Below are 18,360 nucleotides of genomic sequence, written 5' to 3' on the forward strand. Positions count from 1 at the left end.
GACAACAGTTTTTTTTTATTTTTAGTATAGGCCCTTTTTATTTGGCAAGACACCACTAGGACTGCTTTATTATTTGATGGTCATAGCTTGCTCGCATCTTAGATTTAGGTTTAGATTGGGCGTTTTTCTCACCCATTGTACAACACCCTTGAACTGTGATCACTTGTGTCTGTCTTTACTGTTGCCAGCATGAGTTCCTTGCATTATACACACCTGACTTCCATCACACTTCCCCAGACAGATAAAAGGCGAAGCACGAATGCATACTCTGAACAAACGAGGCAAAGCACACAACGAAGCAGCAGTTCCACAATGGCAGTTTAATACAAGGCGGAAGACCGCAAGACCGAAGAAGATTGCAAGGAGGGAAATACCCTTGACTTTTTCACTGACAAACTGCATTTTTCATGAGCCTTCAAAAGTAGAAAACGTTAAAACCTGGAATTAAAGAATCCTGCATTGTGTGACGGGCTCTCCTGCGTCGATAGTCAAGGCCGGGAGAAGAGTTTGCCGCTGTGGTACTGTCCATGGCTCCTACAACAAAGCAACAAGCCGGTGAGTTGGGGAGACTGATACCAGACCGGTCTATGTGGAAATCAAGGTTGCAAGTGGCAACATTGTATGAAGGAGATTATCAAGACAGCAGATTAGTGAATGAAATTTGAAGCTAACATTCGATACTGTAGACAGTGGTCTGGCATCACTTGGGTACTCATTCGAAGGTCTATGCTATGTATCCAACCAAAAGGGTGCAAACGTTAAAAGAAAGAGAATTGTGAAATTGAAGTAGTCCTGCAACGGGTCAAGCCAAACCCTGTGCACATTCGAAAGTCTCCGATACTTGATGTAAAATTGACATTGGTCCGAGCCCAACTGAGGAAGACTAATGATGCAGAAGGGATCTGAGCCCAGCAGATTGGGATCCGGGTTGAACCGTGAGTTACCCGAAAAGGAAGAACCTACGAACATTATGTGAAAGGTGAAAGACGGGCTCGAGCTTGGCAGAGGGAAGCCTGTGTGGAACTTCATGCTAAACATATTTGAGCCCGGTTGAGTGGGATCCGGGGTGGATATTGTATCACCCGATGTGAATACTGGTGAAAATCGGGAAGGGAAATTAACTTGTTGTATATTTGGTTGCATCAGGCCCTTTGAGTGAAGAGAATTTGAGAATCAAAGAGACTTACGCTCCTGAGGCCCTGATGCTGATGAGTGAACTGTAACCTCATGCTTAAGAAGCCAGACTGCTATGCTCGAGTGAACTGCCTTATCCCGTGCTAAAAAACATGGGGAAGGTAGGCAAACGGTCTGAAAACCTGACATATCATTTTGAACACTTCTATCGTTATTCCCTCACTATTTGTATTTAGAAGTAAGGATTGGCAATAGGTTTTTTAGTATAGGCCCTTTTACTTTGACAAGACACCACTAGGACTGCCTTATTTATTATTTGATGGTTTTAGCTTGCTCCCATCTGTAGATTTAGGTTTAGATAGGCGTTTATCATACCCTTTTTGAAGTTCAATAAACACACTTGAACTGTGGTCCCTTGTGTCTGTCTTGCTGTTGATGCCATGCCTTCCTTACAGTATCCACATTCTCCCTCTTTGCACCTCATACGCAACACATACCCAATCCCAAGGAAAAAACTCCTCGCTCAGTTACAACAAGGGGTTCATGAGAAACGGGTCTATGCGGACAGACCTTTATTTACCCTCAGTGCAATAAAGTTCAGTACTCATCAGGGCATCCATTTCTTCCTCTCACTATCATATTTTTGCACATCTTTATCTTCAAAATACTCTAGATAGTATAATGTGCCTTCTACTGTTACTGGGGGTTTGGTGGCATGAATACTCCTGTTTCCAGTATTAACACAACGTCTACAACAGCACATAAAGTGAACTGTTAAAGAAATCTCATTGCTGAGATGACAGGTTTATCTTTTATACCTTCCCGTTACTAAACGCATGTCATCAAAAGGAGTCCACAAGATGGCGTACCAGTTAGTGACCTGGAAAACTTGCTTTTCGTCAGAGAGCACTGTCTGTAGAATGTGTAACTGTTTCTTTGTCACTAGACTTTTGGACTGGAGGTCAAACCTGCAGAAGATTTGCAAACCTATGTGGCAACAAAATGGACCAGTTCACTATTATCTCATGCTCCAAGTTTACCGACTTAGACCTCTCCTATCCTAAGAGGTGTATGTCCATAGAAGGGGTTGCACTAACCCAGACACAGCTGTTCTTAGCTTCAAATAGTTGAATTCCTTGTATAGACGTTCCAGTTGCCCCTCCCTCGGCCGCCAGATTTCGTTCCCGATCACATGACCTGACCTGGCTGTAATCTTCACTCTGGTAACATGTCTACACCACACGGCCATGTTCCTCCAGGATCGCACAGCCCACTTGTCAGGCCATAGAAAATCTCATTGTACCAAAGCCAACTCTGAACTTCACAAGTAGTGACGTTGATGACCGGGTCGGACTGGGTCATAAAATTGTTTCGCGCACCAAATGAAAAGTGGCCCGCCGTTGAAAATGGCAATTCATTCCTTTTGTGACCGGCTGTACGCAAGGGGGAGGTGTTTGATCAAATGTGATGCAAATTGTGCATTTTAAAGAATATTTATTTAGTAACACTAGTCATAATTACTAGCTGGATGGTGACGTAACTTATCAAACTGTCCCACATTGGCCAAAAAAGTGGCCCACATTTACCAAAAAACTGCCAACACACTAGCATTGTGTTACCCTTTTGCCCTATGAGCCAGTCCAAGCTTGATTGGTGAGGTTAATACTCAACAATCCCTTAATCAAACTTTCCAGTTCTTTCTAATTGTCCCAATGTTTGAGTTTAAAACATGTCGCATATAAAAATCCTACTATCAGGCTGACTTTCAGCAACCTGCTCTGCATCATCTGGTGCCACACTGCATTTACAGTAAGTTGCCTGGACCCAGAAATATATCTCCTTAAACCTCATGGTGGTATTAGTCACAAGAAGTACCCTTTTCATGACACCTGGGAGCCAGTGCGGTCTTCCTCTTGGGTATTTTAACCAAAGCATAATCCCAAGGTGGGATGGAGTGGCAGGCTCTTCAGGTCCTTCATTTAGACCCTCACATACCTGTAGGTGCAATGACATAATAGTAGTTACGAGTCTCTGGGTTTAATTAAGCATGGCATCATATGTAAGGTGAATATTCAAATAAGCACTCCTGACAGTGGGTTGTGGAGAATCTGATGGGATTCCACCCAGGAACCTGGTCTTTGATCCTGCTCATGTGGCCAGGGACAGGCATGCTCTCTCTGATGCTGACCCTGGGGTCAGTGCACTGGGGGAGGATCACATGAGGGATTTTGGGGGTGGGGGGTCAGACCCGGAAGACTGGGAGTAACTCCTTTTTAACTTTCCCTGTTAATCCCTCGATTTTGATGGCCCTTTGCCAACCCTAGAAAGTGGAAAAACCCAAACCAAATTTGCTTAAAATTAACTGCGTGTCCCAGATTCCCGCAGGTAATGTGATAAAGACGACGACTGATGAGGCATACACCAGTAGAGGACAGTCAAGTAGGCCTAATAGCCTTTGCCAGGGTCAGGCAGTTAACATTAAGGACCTGCACCTGAAGTCAATTGCCCCGCCCGAGAGGCATAAAAGGCTGCAGCAGGAAGGATCACAGAGAAGGAGCTGGAAGGCTGGCAGTAGCAGAAGGAGAAGAGAATTAAGCTGGCAGTTCACAAGGAAGTGTACTCATCGAAGGTACGGCAGGACGAGAGAAGAGACTATTTCATCTGCAGATTCTGAGTTGACCAACCCTGTCTGGCCGTGGCTGCACTGAGAGAGAAGTGCTGAAGTTGGAAGTCTTCCCAGGTGCGCCTAGTAGCTGTGACTGCACAGCTGAAGTAGTGCTGCAACCCGAGGCCCATGTGCAAAAGCAAGCTGCGGGACAGACAAGTGAGAGAGACTCCCCATGGTCGAGGCAGTACCAGAGACACCAATGCTGCAGAGGTGTGTGTGTCCCAAGAGTGCCTGAAGTAGTAGTAGCAGGAAGAAAAGTCAGGAAGTGGTAGCCGCCCGCAACCACAGGGTTTCTGGAGCCGGTGAGTGAAGCTCTGTACTCCGATTCACTGAAAACCCCTTGCCAGTAACTGTAACCAGCTCAATTACAACTCTACTAGAAGTGGAAGCGAGTAAAAGTTGTTGATATAAGAAGTCGTCATGACAAAAGAAATGTAACAAACGCACCCTTAATACGTGTGAGAGTGTTCGCGTAAACGAAAAGCTTTGCTTTTTCCGATTGTTGATTCAATAACTTTACCGGCATGGTCGCGTGTCTCTAATTGAGAGGGAGGATGCTGTTTGAAATCACCCGGAAGGTTAAAGCTGAATTTTACAAATTGTTAAAAGCATTATCACATCAAAGAGAGGTCGCAGATGAACAATTAAGATTCCCGACAAGATTATTATCACTCCTGTCTTTTGAAGTTGTTAAAATTGTTAACTGTCCAGTGTCCTCTGATACAAGGGTGACAAGGTTATTCAAAGCTGGAAGAGTGGCAATACAGCTCTGGGGTAGCTACTGGAACCAAGAAGGTGTGCATGGAGCTGGGGAAGGGAGCTGGATGCTTGTAATAAGACAAAGTCCATAATCTGTAAAGTTGAGACAAATTATATTGGTAGCAGTAAAACAGAAGAGGCAAAAGGCTACCCCTTCTTATGGCATAGGAAGAAAGAGCCTTGCCTACCTTCGGGGGGTCAAAGAGTCTTGTCTTTAAGTTGCCGAACAATCATTAAGGGTCAAGTTAAAGCAGAGTTAACAAAACTGTGGTTGTCTATAATATTGTCAGATAACATTATATTGGAGGTTGTGGAAGCAGTAGAACATTTTGGAGCAAAGGAGCCTGCATCCACAGTGAAAGTAGCAGAAAGGGGGTTGGAAGAAGCATCATGACAAGTTTTATTAAAGACGATGCAGAGGCTAAAAGCATATGGACAGTTGTTGAAGTAAAGGCAGTATTTTTGTCTTATGAACTGTATCTAGTCCATCCTGGAAAGAGGATATCCATGATTACTATTGGTGCTGTTTTTTTCATTGGAATTGGAAGGGGAACTTTTCAAGAGACTGATAAAGAACTGTTGTCAGTGGATGTTTATTTACTGTTGCCAGTGGATTTTTATTTGGGTGAACTTTTGTTTATTTTGCAACTTTTAAGAACTGATTAAAGATTATGGGCCTCATTCCGAGTCTGCCGGTAACCCTGCCGGACTCGGAATAATTTACCGGCGCCTGACCTCCCGGTGCCACAGGTTCATTCTGAGTCCGGCATCCGGGAAGTCAGGCGCCGGTATATTTGTAAATCCCCATTCCCATAGTCAAATGGGAGTGGGGACACGGGAGCACCGGTACAGTGGGTGCTGAAATTATAGGTACTGTGTCAAGGTAGCAGAGCTCTGAGATCGAAGTAAAACATTTGGCAAAGGAATTGGATTCATTGAATACCTTGCAAAGCAAGCCCACCTAGCAAACTGAACCACATTTGTTTCCCAGCAGTATGGTGCCAACCCGCTCACACAGGGGAGCAACACAAAATTCAAAAGTGCTTTCACTTTGCTCACCATCCTTTTAGTACTGACCAACAGCTCCAGGTTTTTTGAAAATGAGTGGAAGGCTGTGCAAGTCATGGGGCTGCAGTAGTACCACAGTTGGTGCGTATGTTTATGTTTATTGAATTCATATAGCGCTTTAAGCCAAAAACGCTTTACAATATATATATATATATGGTACAAAAGTGAGAGAAGCATATTTACAAACATGAACAGGTCATTAGAACAATAAGTAGAACTATTTACAAGGGGGGGGAGAGAGAGAGAGAGAGAGAGAGAGGGGGAGGTAGAGGAGGGGGTAGGTGAAGGGAGTTACGGTGGAGGATTTGAGGTAGGGGTAGGGGGAGGGGGAGGGGGAGGGACTTAGGGAGGGGAAGGGAAGGAAAGGGGGAGTGATCTGGTGTTCTCATAGCCCTTAAGTAGTATTTGTTACCAATTTAAGGTCAGAGGGGAAGGAGAGAGGATGGGGGAAATGAGGGGGGGGAAAAAGGGGGGAGGGGAGGGGTAAGGAAGGGAAGTCGGGGGGGGGGGGGAGTGAAGAAGATGGGCTTTCAAGGAGTGGCATAAGGATCAGTAGGTAGGGGTGGAGCGGATGGGAAGCTGAAGGGATTTCCAGTGTAGGGGGGCCAAGAGTTGGAAGGAGCGGAAGCGTGAGGATGCACATGGGGCTGGGGGTAGAGTGTGGAGGTAGAGGTTTGCTAAGCGGAGAGAGCGGGAGGGGGAGTAAAATGAGAGGAGGAGGAGGAGGAAAGGTAGGGGGGCGCCAGGTCATGGAGAGATTTGTAGACAAGACAGGAATTGAAATTTCAGTTGTGAGAGGAAGGGAAGGCAGACAAGTTGACTTGCAACTTAAAGTACAATCCACAATCCAAGATGGCGGATCAGCCTTTTGAAGACTTGGTGGCTCATTACGGGGTTGCCGGTAAAGCCTGCCGGTAGGCAACAGGTTACCGGCAACCCTGTAACACCCTTACTGCCGCCTGATATCCCGGTGCCACAGGGATATTGCAAGCGGCAGTGGCAATGGTAAATCCCTATTTCCATGGAGTCCCATGGAAATGGGGTCACTGAAGCACCAGCACTATTGCTAACTGTGCCGGTGCTTCAGTGAAAAGCATGCAGGTAGGGGCCCGAAAAACCAGCAGGTCAGGCCTGCAGGGGGATCTGTGGTCCCTACGGGCATTGTATTATGGCGGCCCCTAAAGGGTGCCGGTACGTTGCTACAGGCACCCTTATTTCCAGACCGCCAGACTTATGAGGGCCTGATCTGGCCCCAAATCAAATACATGTGAATTTTCTTGGACTGAGTTAAATGTAGCATGCTGAACACTTTCTATCACACATTATTGGTTCCTAGCTCGTACATCAATACTATTTGATATCTTTTGTAATGGTGAATTGGTTGCAAATCATTTTAAAGTCTTGGGTTTCTGTTATTTTTGTTTCTTTTGGAATGCTGTAACAGCAGAGCCTAACTCTCTCGATCGTCTTAAGGGATCAGGTTCACCCTCGGAGCACCCCTGTTCGGTGTTTTAATTGTGCTGCTTTTTCTCTTTGGATGCTAGGCTTCTTGCTCACTGTCAGCACCTGAAGGTTCCCCCAGAAGTCTCTGGACAGTACAAGAGAATGTACACCAAACTGGAGTTGGAGAAAGAACAGCTGCAATTCCACCAAGAGGCTCTTGGAGAGTTGCAGGTGAGCAAATCGGAGAAGGGTACTGACAAATTATCCATCACTATCCTCTCTATGGGTTAGTAAATCAACTGTTGAAGGCTAAACATTTTAAAGGGGATATATGCATGCTTAGCTGTACTGGTGTATTGTTGCCATACCATTAGGTAAGTTATCTTTGATCTACCTACCATTAAGAAACCCTTTTCCCGGAATAGATTGGTGCACCTCACCTCTGGTCTGACAGTACAAATAAGATCAAACCAAAGGGGCGACTTTGAAGCTGTGTACACTTCTTGAACTCCAATAATTTTTGCCGCTTAGCTGTTCGATGAATTGCACATGCATCAAAACGTTATTTCCTCTTACTGCTGTGCATGTAGGCATTTTTTTGTTTAGGCACGGCACCTTGTCCCAATGATGTATCTGCTATTATTGTTTATAATGTTATTTTGGGGGAATATTTTCTTCTCCTATGTATCGAGATGCTTGGATTAGAAAAATAATACATGTTTAAAAATATGCATTTCTATACATGTTTTTGTGGATAGTATAAATAGGCTGACCACTATTGATTTTAGAGCTACTCTATTAGTTTATATTTAAACACGCACAAACACTCTGACGGGCAAAGTGAAAACCTACAGACAAGCAAACAGAAACAGTCAAGACACCCTGCTAGGAAGCCTTTTCTTAAATCCTATGGTGAGGGGCACAAGAAGATCAAAACAGTAGTATATTCACAAGGTGATAATTTCGACTTGCTCCTCCAGAGTTGTATTGCTGACCCAAAGGCAGACAGTATTTTGAATTTGTTCCCCTACATCCAGGGGGGTCTCACTGGGGTCTAATCTGATGGATCAGGTTTGTCGATTAAAAATTACTCTGGCCTACTCTTTTGAGGGGTCCTTCTTTGATCAATACGAAGATAGCTCCCAAGGCGAGATTAAGTAACTGATAGGCGGTTTGTAGCTCACCTTTCAATAGAGGTCCCAAGTAGAAATTTTTAAAATGTTCTCCCCATCCCAGCTGCTCAGCTAATCACTCAAAATACAGAAAATAAATCCTAGGTCTTCCCCTTCCTGGTAGGGTTGTATTATCCCTTGGCGAAATAGGGGTCTAGCTTGTCATTCGACCAACTTTGTCAAATCTTCTTGAAAACGAGCCTCAGCCTGAATCTGGTGGGCAGCTAGTTGAGCTATGACTGTCTCAATATTGGCCATATTTTCGGGAGGGATGAGGGTCCCCTCCATTGTGTTTTCTGACTCTGCGAAGAAAAGAGTCTCAACTTCTTCAGATAAGCTTTCAAAGTCGTCTTATCCTTCCAAGCTTGATCCTGATAAAGGGGGCTTGGTACCGAAAAGAAAAGGTTCGGGAAAAGGTGACTTTAGGGCGCTAGGCCCAATGAAAATGTGGTAGGGTCTTATTTTTAAGACTATTCGGTCCCATTGTAGTATTTGATAGTGGGCGACCGGTAGGGTATCTAGTAACACCTGGGTTTTGAAAAACAAATCCTGTTGTAGAGGAGGAGCCAAGTACCGCCCCTCCAACTGCCCCGCCCTTATTACCTATAGAGTGGGAACCAAAGTATTTGACTTATGCGGAACAGTTGAATCAGCAAAGAGCAAAGCGTGGGCTCTGTGCAGTACCCATAAGAGTACCAGTACCTAAGAGAATCTGGGAGGCAAGGTACCCATTGAGAAAACCATACCAGCATGCAAGACAATATGAATGAGATTCCTGAAGAAGCAGAGCAGATGAAAGGCAAGGATGAATGGTGACGTCGCACAGAAAGAGATGACGCACACAGAAGAGATGGAGAGAATGTAAATATTCTATAAGGCATCAAGAAAGTACCAAGGATAAGTGACATCTTGGGATCGAGGTGAAGAAACTTATGCCATAGACACAGATGAAGACATTAAGCTAGTTTATACGTGTACAGATGCCACAAACGCAAGCAGCAAAATAATCTTGAAATCTAGCTTCAAGCTTTATAGTACATAGATTGCGGCATATATATATATATATCAGTAAAACAACTTTGTTAAAGGGACGTTATGGTTCCAAGTAAAACCGAAAAACCCCTGAGATTTGCCAGTTATGGTAAGCTAAGCAACCATAACTCGCGCCACCACTATGCACTGCTAAAACTAACACCCAGGACATCAAAGATGACATCACAAATGTCATTGATGACATCACTGATGACATCACAAGTCTGCCCCCCCCCCACCCCCTTTTTTCCTTTACTGACATATCTAGGCCACATGGTTTTCTTCAGTAACAGTCGGGAACAAAAAATTGAAAAGGTACTATATTTGTAGACTTATCCTTCAAGTATGTTCTTACAGTAATTCCCTTAGGGTCAAGTCACATCATATGAAACATATACATAGCGGAAGACACAGGCTTGAAATACAGCAATCCTTTCTGTGCATGAAGATAATCATTGGGGTTATCAGCACTTTCTCATAGGTTTTTTTTATTACTGTACTTTCCCTTTATATGCTCATATTTGTATACATTGTACTCCCACTCCTTTCCTTAGGGTCCAGTCACATCATGTGTTGTTGTCTCTTTGTGTTTTGTCTGTAATAATGCAATTATTATCTATTAAGTGGGTTTTATTAGCTACTTGTTACATGTTTCACAGTATGCAAATCTCTAAAAAGAAAGCAGTTATTTCACTATTCAACATGGCAAGATTATTAATATTGCACCTTCATCATGTATGGTGCACACACTGCCTATGTTTCTTCATGAGAAGCTTAGTATACTGGATCGAACTTCATAATAGAATGCTATTTATATCAATCCATTGCTTAATGCACTAATTAGCTCATGATATTTCTCCAGCATGGGGTTTGGCATGGATTCACATGCTCATGAATATTCCCCGTCAGGCCGGGAATCCTCGGTAAAGAAATAATCAGCATCAGTTTCGTTTCTGATCTGCCTTTCTCAGTGGTAACCAATCACTGGTCTCTGGGTCATACTGCCCCCAGCCAATGACTGCCCTCTCAATAAGCCCTGCTTCTGGCAGCCATCCTCAGATTTTTACTGCACGCTCAAGTGTTGGGAGTCCTCGTGTTTAGCTCTCAAGCTTTTTCTGCGTTTTTGCGCTTTTTTAAAGAGAATTTATCATTTTTCGGTCAAATAGAGCCTCAAGCTCCACCGTCTCTACATCCGATTAACGGGGATCCCATTTTTCTATGCCCCTCAAGGGTGAAGATTTTGTCGAGTTACGCTTCTTGGAGGAGTCCAGAAGTTTCTGCTGCCTACAAGAACATGGCCCAGGAGAAAGGAAGCTCGACGTCCGGAAAGCTGTTCAGGGTTTGCCCTGTATGCCAGCTGCAGAATGTGTTCAAGGAGGACGAGCGCTCGAAATGTCTCTACTGCCTTCATGAGGACAAAACGCACGTGGAGAAAAACTGCGTTTTGCAGGAACATGTCGGAACGGACCATCAGGGACACCTTTGTCTCTCCAACTGGCTGGAAGGAAAGAGCCCGTCAGGTGAGAAGAAGAAGAAGTCCGAGCGGTCTTCTAAGTCTTGTTGGGCCCCGGCGACGGGGGCCCAACAGAAGGCAAAGCACTGCGAGTCTGCGTGTACCGGGAGCGCCGAACGGTCGGGCTCCTCGGCTGCTAGCGCCATCAACCACGAGCCAACACTCTGGCTCATGGAAGAGGAAGGCCGAGAACCCGGCAAAGCTTCTGGAGAGGCCCCGGTCGAGCTCGAAGGATCCGGCCGAGGGGGAGCGAGGCAGTGACCCTCCCCCAAGGTGAAGGCCGCAAGGTGAAGGCCTTGATTCACCCGGCCAAGGCCTCTATCGAGGAAGTCGCGGCGGCCCTGGCGCAGCCTGTGGAGGCTACACCAGTGGAGGCGACCTCGGGGCCCAGAGTCTCCCTGCCTCTGCGGAGGGAAGCCTCTTTCAGACCCATCGAAAAGACCCCCGTGACGACCCCGGCAGAAAGAGGGGGGGGCGGTGGCCATTGTGGACACGGACACAGCATCCGAGGAGGAGCTGGTAGAAGTCTCAGAGGGCCTCGACGAGGGCGTCGAAGAGGCCTGTTCCCACAGGAGGCATCCCGACGAATGTGACGACGAGAGCAACGGCGGCACCGGCGAGGGTCCTAGTCACCCGTCGCTTCCAGAGCCGCAAGATAACTCGGCGGCCATTTTGTTGGCGATACAATCCTTATGTTCGGAGATAAGGGCGAGATTGCCCTTACCAACGACTGAGGATCCGGAAACCAGGCTCGACGGAGGAGCCAGAGCCAGGCCCGGCGGGAAGCCCCCCGAACGAGAGAGAAGACGGAGCCATCTAGCCCCGCCTTTTCAGCCCTCGTGGCCTACTCAACCTTTGCCCACGTCCCCCGTCCCTGGGGATGACACGGGAAAGGACACGGCCACAACGGGTACCGACGACGACGGCGGTGACGACGGGACGGAGCTCCCATCACCAGCCCGGGCCTCCCCGCCCGACGAGATCGGATCTTTCCATGCAATGATCGCCAGGGCATCCGGGCCTTTTCAGCTCTGCCCCGGAGAGAAGAAGGAAGGTTTCCTTTACCAACGGCACAAGGCCAGGAGGAAAACAGTCCTTGCCGTGCCTCTGCTGGATGACATCTGGGACGAGGGTCTCACCCTTCTCAAGAACCAGTCTTCGACGCCTGCCAAGAGGGATCGGTACGAGAAGAAGTACCGGGTCCCTGACGTGGCCCCTTTGTGCCTTAGGGCACAACCGACCCCTGACTCGGTCGTCTCAGCGGCAGCCAAGAAGAAAGCGGGGGGGGCATCAGCCTCAACGTCAACTTCCCCGCCAGACGGCGAAGGAAAGAAGCTGGACGCAATGGGATGACGAGTTATCTTGTCGGCGGCAACAACGATTATGGCGGCCAACGCCCTCGCGATCGTGGCCCGCTATGACAGAGTTATGGTACAAGATCGCCCCCCTGTTGGACTTCCTACCGGACGACAAGAGAGCTGAGGCCCTGGAGATCTTGCAAGAAGGCGAAGTGGCGTCGGACCACGCCATTATGGTGGCAACGGACATTGCCGACACCAGTTTCCACCAGGTAGGCAACGGCGTTTGCCTTAGACGACTAGGGTGGCTCAAGGTGATGGATTTCCGCCAGGACGTACAAGCCAAGATTTTGGACATGCCGTTCGAAGGGAACAATCTGTTTGGGAAAACAGTGGATGAGTACCTCCAAGCCATCAAGGCGGACACGGAGACAGCTAAGGCCCTAGGCGTTCTCTGGCAACGAAGGCCATCCTTTCGGAGCACCAGAGGGCAAGCAGGGTGCCTCCAAGAGATTTGGCGGTGGCTCCTCTACGTACCACCAAGCGGCCTGCTCCTCGTCGCAGGAAGCCTATAGAGGACGAGGCAAGTCGGGTGGACCCCAAGGGAGGCCAGGTCGTCCTCCAAGCAAGATTGAACCGACAGCAGTGTCAGGCCCCCCCCCTAAACACCCCGGTGGGAGGCCGGCTGGCGAAGTTTGTCAGCGTGTGGGAGTCCATCTCCACCGACCGTTTGGTGCTGGACGCCCTGGCCCAGGGGCACGCCCTCGAATTTCTAAAAAAGTGCCTCTGTATTCCACCCGTGGCCAGGAAGGAAAATCACGTCCCTCAACTGCTATTGGAGACAAGGGCGATGCTCAAAAAAGGTGCCATCAAGCTCGTCCTGGAGAGGCTCCGGGGCTCTGGAGTATACTCAAGGTACTTCCTTGTGAAAAAGAAGACAGGAGGATGGCGCCCCATCCTGGACCTGCGACAACTGAACAAGTACATCAAGGCACAGAAGTTCCGGATGGTCACCCTCCAGCATGTGCTGGGACAGCTGGAGGAGGGCGATTTCCTGTCGTCGTTGGATTTGGAGGATGTCTACTTCCACATCCCCATTCTAAAAGGACACCGAAAGTTCCTCAGGTTCGTGGTCCAAGGGCGGCACTACCAGTTCAAGGCCCTCCCGTTCATATTGAAGTCGGCCCTCCCATTCGGATTGAAGTCGGCACCCAGGGTGTTCACCAAGTGCCTCGCACCAGTGGCGGAGTGGCTGCGCCTGCAGGGGATCCACGTCTACCCCTACCTGGACGACTGGCTCATCCGAGCAAGGACAAGGGAGCTCGCTGTAGATCACACAGCGAAGACCGTCCAGCTGCTCACGGACCTGGGATTCTCAATCAACTTTCCCAAATCCCACCTGGTCCCGTCGCAAGTCGCACTGTTTCTGGGAGCCAAGCTCGACACAGTGGCGCGTCTGGCCTCGCCGTCGGAGGAAAGGACGAAGGCCATCCTGGGCAAGGTGCAGCGTCTGCTGGCCACGGACGTGGCCAGGGTGAGGTCCATCAAGTCCCTTCTCGGGATGATGTCCTCCTGCATATACCTTGTGCGCCTGTGCAGGCTTCGGATGCGCCCTCTGCAAGAGTTACTCGACGCCCGCTGGATCCAAGCGACGGGCAGCTTCGAGGACAGGATCCCGCTCAACGAGACCTTCCGACGAGCGATCCGGTGGTGGGGCACCCGCGCTCATCTGACGGCAGGCACAGACTTTCAGACCCCATCCCACCAGATAACGGTGATGACAGATGCCTCCCTGGAAGGGTGGGGAGTGCACACTGGAGAACTTCACGCGAGAGGCCTTTGGCTCCCGGAGGAGAAGCCGCTCCACATCAACATCCTGGAGCTCCGTGCTGTGTTCTGGGCCCTCGGGTCCTTTTTCCCGTCCCTCAAGGGCAAGGTGCCGAGAATCTTCACCGACAACACGACCACGATGTTCTACATCCGGAAGAAGGGAGGAACCAGATCCCCAGCCCTCTCCAAGGAAGCCCAGGATCTGTGGCATTAGGCCATCGCCCAAGGGATGTTTCTGGTGCCCTTTCATCTGGCAGGGATAAAGAACACCATCGCCGACTCACTCAGCAGGGAGCTGCGCTCGTGCCACGAGTGGGAACTACATCAGGATCAAGTGGATCGACTCTTCCGACGATGGGGGGAAAAGCGCAGATCGAACTGTTCGCGACGGCGACGAACTCCAGGTGCCAGAGGTTCGCCAGCAGGTTTCCCCAGCAGAGGAGCATGGGCGATGCTTTCGCGTTCCCCTGGTTCCCTCCGTTGCTGCTCCGACTCGTCAACCAGCTCAAGAGGTCCCGGTGCAGGATGGTCCTCGTTGCACCGGCGTGGCCAAGGCAGATCTGGTTCCCGGACCTTCTGGACTTGTCAGCGTCCCCACCAGTCAAGCTGCCGACGGACGCGGATCTTCTCTCCAGAGAAGGAGGCGCCATTCTTCATCACAACCCGGAGTCGCTGAACTTGCAGGCCTGGCTCCTGCAGCACTAGAGTTTGGAGGGTACGATATCCCGGCTGACTGCAGAGAGGTTCTTGCAAAGGCCAGGGCGTCCTCAACTCTCAAGTGCTACGGACATAAGTGGAAGAGGTTCTCTGTCTGGTGCTGTGCACAGAAAATTAACCCTCTACGGATTACGGCCCCTCAAGTGCTGCCGTACCTACTGTCGCTGGCCAAGGCTGGACTGGCTCACGCCTCCATCAAGATACATCTGGCTGCGATCTCCTGATGCACCAGAACCACAGGACGGCGTCCTTGTGGTCCCATCGCCTGGTGAAGGAATTTATGAAGGGACTGTTCCGATCGTTCCGCCGGTGAAGGCCCCTGCACCGGCGTGGGAGCTCAACGTGGTGCTGATCAGGCTCATGGGGTGCCATTCGAGCCCCTGCATTCGGCACCGTTGAAGTTCCTGTCGTGGAAGACTGCGTTTCTTGTGGCCATCACCTCTGCACGACATGCGGGAGAGATCCAGGCCCTATCCTGCAAGCCTCCATACTTGACTTTTCACGACACGAGGGTGGTGCTGAGGACGCACCCCTCCTTTATGCCCAAGGTGCCGTCGGACCTCCACCTCAACGAGCCCTTGGTGTTACCTGTTTTCTTCCCGTCACCTTCATCGCCGGCCGAGAGGACTTTGCACTCGCTGGATGTGGCTAGAGCGCTGAAGTTCTACGTGGACCGCACAAAGAGTTTTCGGAAGACATCACAGCTATTTGTGAACTTTGGACCTGTGAATCAAGGGAAGGCTCTCTCGAAGGCTTCCATTTCCAGATGGCTCTCCGGCTGCATTATGCACTGTCATCGGTTGGCAAACCGGCCGTTGCCTGGCCGTCCGAGAGCCCATTCGACCAGAGCTATCGCTGCTACCACAGCGTTCTTGTCTGGTGTGCCCCTGCTGGACATCTGCTGGGCTGCTACATGGAGGTCGACGCACACCTTCACGAGATTCTACTGCGTCGACCGGGATTCCAGGGAGAAGTCCAGGGTCGGCCAAGCAGTGCTGCGCAACCTGTTCGCCTAAGGTGAGCCTGGTGAGGAGGTAAGAATTGCTTAATGTTGAGCCTTTGCCACCTCCCGTTGGTTGTGCATGTGTGTACTGCTATGTATTCTTATATTCATGAGCATGTGAATCCATGCCAGACCCCATGCTTGAGAAAGAACAAGTTACTTACCTGTAACTGTTGTTCTCCAGCATGGGTCTGGCATGGATTTACATGCGAACCCTCCCTTCTTCCCCTCTGCGGCTCTTCACTTGGTCATACTGCCACTTGTGTGCTACCAAATCTGAGGATGGCTGCCAGAGGCAGGGCTTAGGGAGAGGGCAGTCATTGGCTGGGGGCAGTATGACACAGAGACCTGTGATTGGTTACCACCGAGAAAGACAGATCAGAAACAAAACTGATACTGATTTCTTTCTTTACAGAGGATTCCCGGCCTGACGACGGGGAATATTCATGAGCATGTGAATCCATGCCAGTCCCCATGCTGGAGAAATATCATGAGCTAAATAGTGCATTAAGCAATGCATTGATATAAATAGCATTCTATTATGAAGTTCTATCCAGTATACTAAGGTACTCGTGAAGAATATTGAGAGCCATGCTGGAGAACAACAGTTACAGGTAAGTAACTTGTTCCTTATTCCAATGATCCTTGACACTTTTTGGTCAACATTACAATACGAATCCCTTGTACAGAGTTTTCAGGAAAAGTAAATGCACATGTGATGTCATCAATGACATTTGTGATGTCATCTTTGATGTCCTGGGTGTTTGTCTTAGCAGTGCACGGTGGTGGCGCGAGTTATGGTTGCTTAGCTTACCATAACTGGCGAATTTCAGGGGTTTTTCGGTTTTACTTGGAACCATAACGTCCCTTTAACAAAGTTTTTTTACTGAATTTCATAGGTTTTTAGTAGCGCAACTTAACCATAACGTCTGTTTAACAACGTTATTTTACTGAATATACATTTTCATAGTGTAAATTTGATAGATGTTTACTAGGATTCCCTTACTTTATATACAATTAACTTAGAACATACCGAACACCCCGCTAATGATTTTGATGTCCACGGGTGGTCACGGACGACATCATCACTACCCAAACACACAGGAGGTATCTGAAATAGTTCTATCATACCATATAAACACTGCGCAAGTTCAAAAAGCAGCACATAAACACATTATATATAATAATAAATAAGCAGTGGAACCTACATATTTAACACATCAACCATCCATTTAAATACGATATGTAATAAAATAGATTATACCATAACAAAAAAGATATGCCTCCATCATAAGTACCTCACAGAAACTGCAGCGCTAGAAGCAACAGTAGACCTACCCAACGAATACAACTTTCCAGAAACAAGTAAGTAAACTTGTTTTTTTGGTATATATTGCTGTACTTTTTGTGTGAGGTACAGTATAATTAATATATTTTTGTTTTTCACACAGAAATGTGCAGTACTTTGGAGTGGCTGGAAGAACATTTTCCACATGAGGAAATGTCTTAAGAGAGTGATAATAATGGTAGACACTTGTCTATACAAGGAAATTAATAATCATTACCTAGTGTGCATTTAACATATAAATGTTTATTTTTTACAGACCATACAAATATTGAAAATGGACTCCAAAAGACACAATGGAAAAGACTCTCAAACATTCTTAAGGAAAATTTTGATAGTTTGAAACAGCGGAGGACCACATCAAAGAAAACATTAAGTACCATTGTCCCACCTGTACCTGTGCCCCCTCTCCATGTCCCAGTGAACTATCCCCAAACCGTGAATAACAAAATAAATGTTTTGATGAGATTTCCATCCCTTCATCCCCTCATCCCCTCCCATCCATCCTCTCCAAAACCCTAATTCCCCTATTTTTGTATCAGTTTCTGCTTCCCCCTCTCTTTCATAATTTGTGTATATATATTTACTAAAAAAGTAATGTTTCTTGTAAGGAAATTCTTTGTATCGTATTTTTTTTTTTTTAAAAAAGCAGTTGAAATGTTGGCGGACAGCGTGTCTGTCCGGCCTGTCCGTAATTAACAAAATGTGGATGTCCTTGTCCTAAGGACACTGCAACTCTCCGTACCATCCGCCACCAAGATTGAACTGTTCTTAGAACATACCAGGTGTCCGGGTTGTCCGTAAATGAACAAAATGGAGGTGTCCTAAGGACACTATACCTGTCCGTACCGTTTGCAACCAAGATGGAACTGTCCATAGAACAGGCGCGGTGTCCGGGATGTGCGTAGTCAAACAAAATGGAGGTGTCCTAAGGACACTATACCTGGCCATACAGTCTGTAGAACATCTACGCACGTACGCACCATACCCATAAATCCTGCGAACATCGCGCCTGTCCGTAACTGTCCGTCTCACTTGTGTCGCACTTTTCATTACTTTCAGGACCCGAACACTGTAGAACAACCGCGCGCAAGCGCACGACCGCTCCTGCGCATTTGCTGTACTGCGGACACCTGTTCCCTTTGCTGACATGTTCCCGACATCATCATGTGACGGCACCCATGCTGAGCGTGTGTCCTAATTTGCGGACTCTGTCCGGATGCCCAACATTTTAAAAGAACTTATTTAGACAATTCAAATTATTTGACAGTACAGTAAAAAATCACCATTTCACATGTCCCAGACAATGGCCCTGGCTTTCCACATATTTTTTGTAACTTTTTGAAGGTTTTTGAGTGTTCGATATGTTCTCGAGGCG

At 47.9% G+C, this 18,360-nt stretch overlaps 1 protein-coding gene across 2 annotated transcripts in view; it reads left to right on the top strand.

Annotated features, from left to right (window-relative positions):
- Nucleotides 1-18,360, top strand: part of CENPQ (centromere protein Q) — a 486,431-nt gene that overhangs the window by 297,337 nt on the left and 170,734 nt on the right. For both annotated transcript variants that reach the window (XM_069628870.1, XM_069628869.1), the window contains exon 7: nucleotides 7,174-7,303. In XM_069628870.1, the coding sequence (XP_069484971.1) occupies nucleotides 7,174-7,303 (130 nt within the window). The remainder of the gene's footprint in view (nucleotides 1-7,173; nucleotides 7,304-18,360) is intronic.

Source organism: Ambystoma mexicanum, chromosome 12 (genome assembly GCF_040938575.1).
Source record: "Ambystoma mexicanum isolate Mex_15411 chromosome 12, UKY_AmexF1_1, whole genome shotgun sequence".
NCBI classification, from domain to species: Eukaryota; Metazoa; Chordata; class Amphibia; order Caudata; family Ambystomatidae; genus Ambystoma; species Ambystoma mexicanum.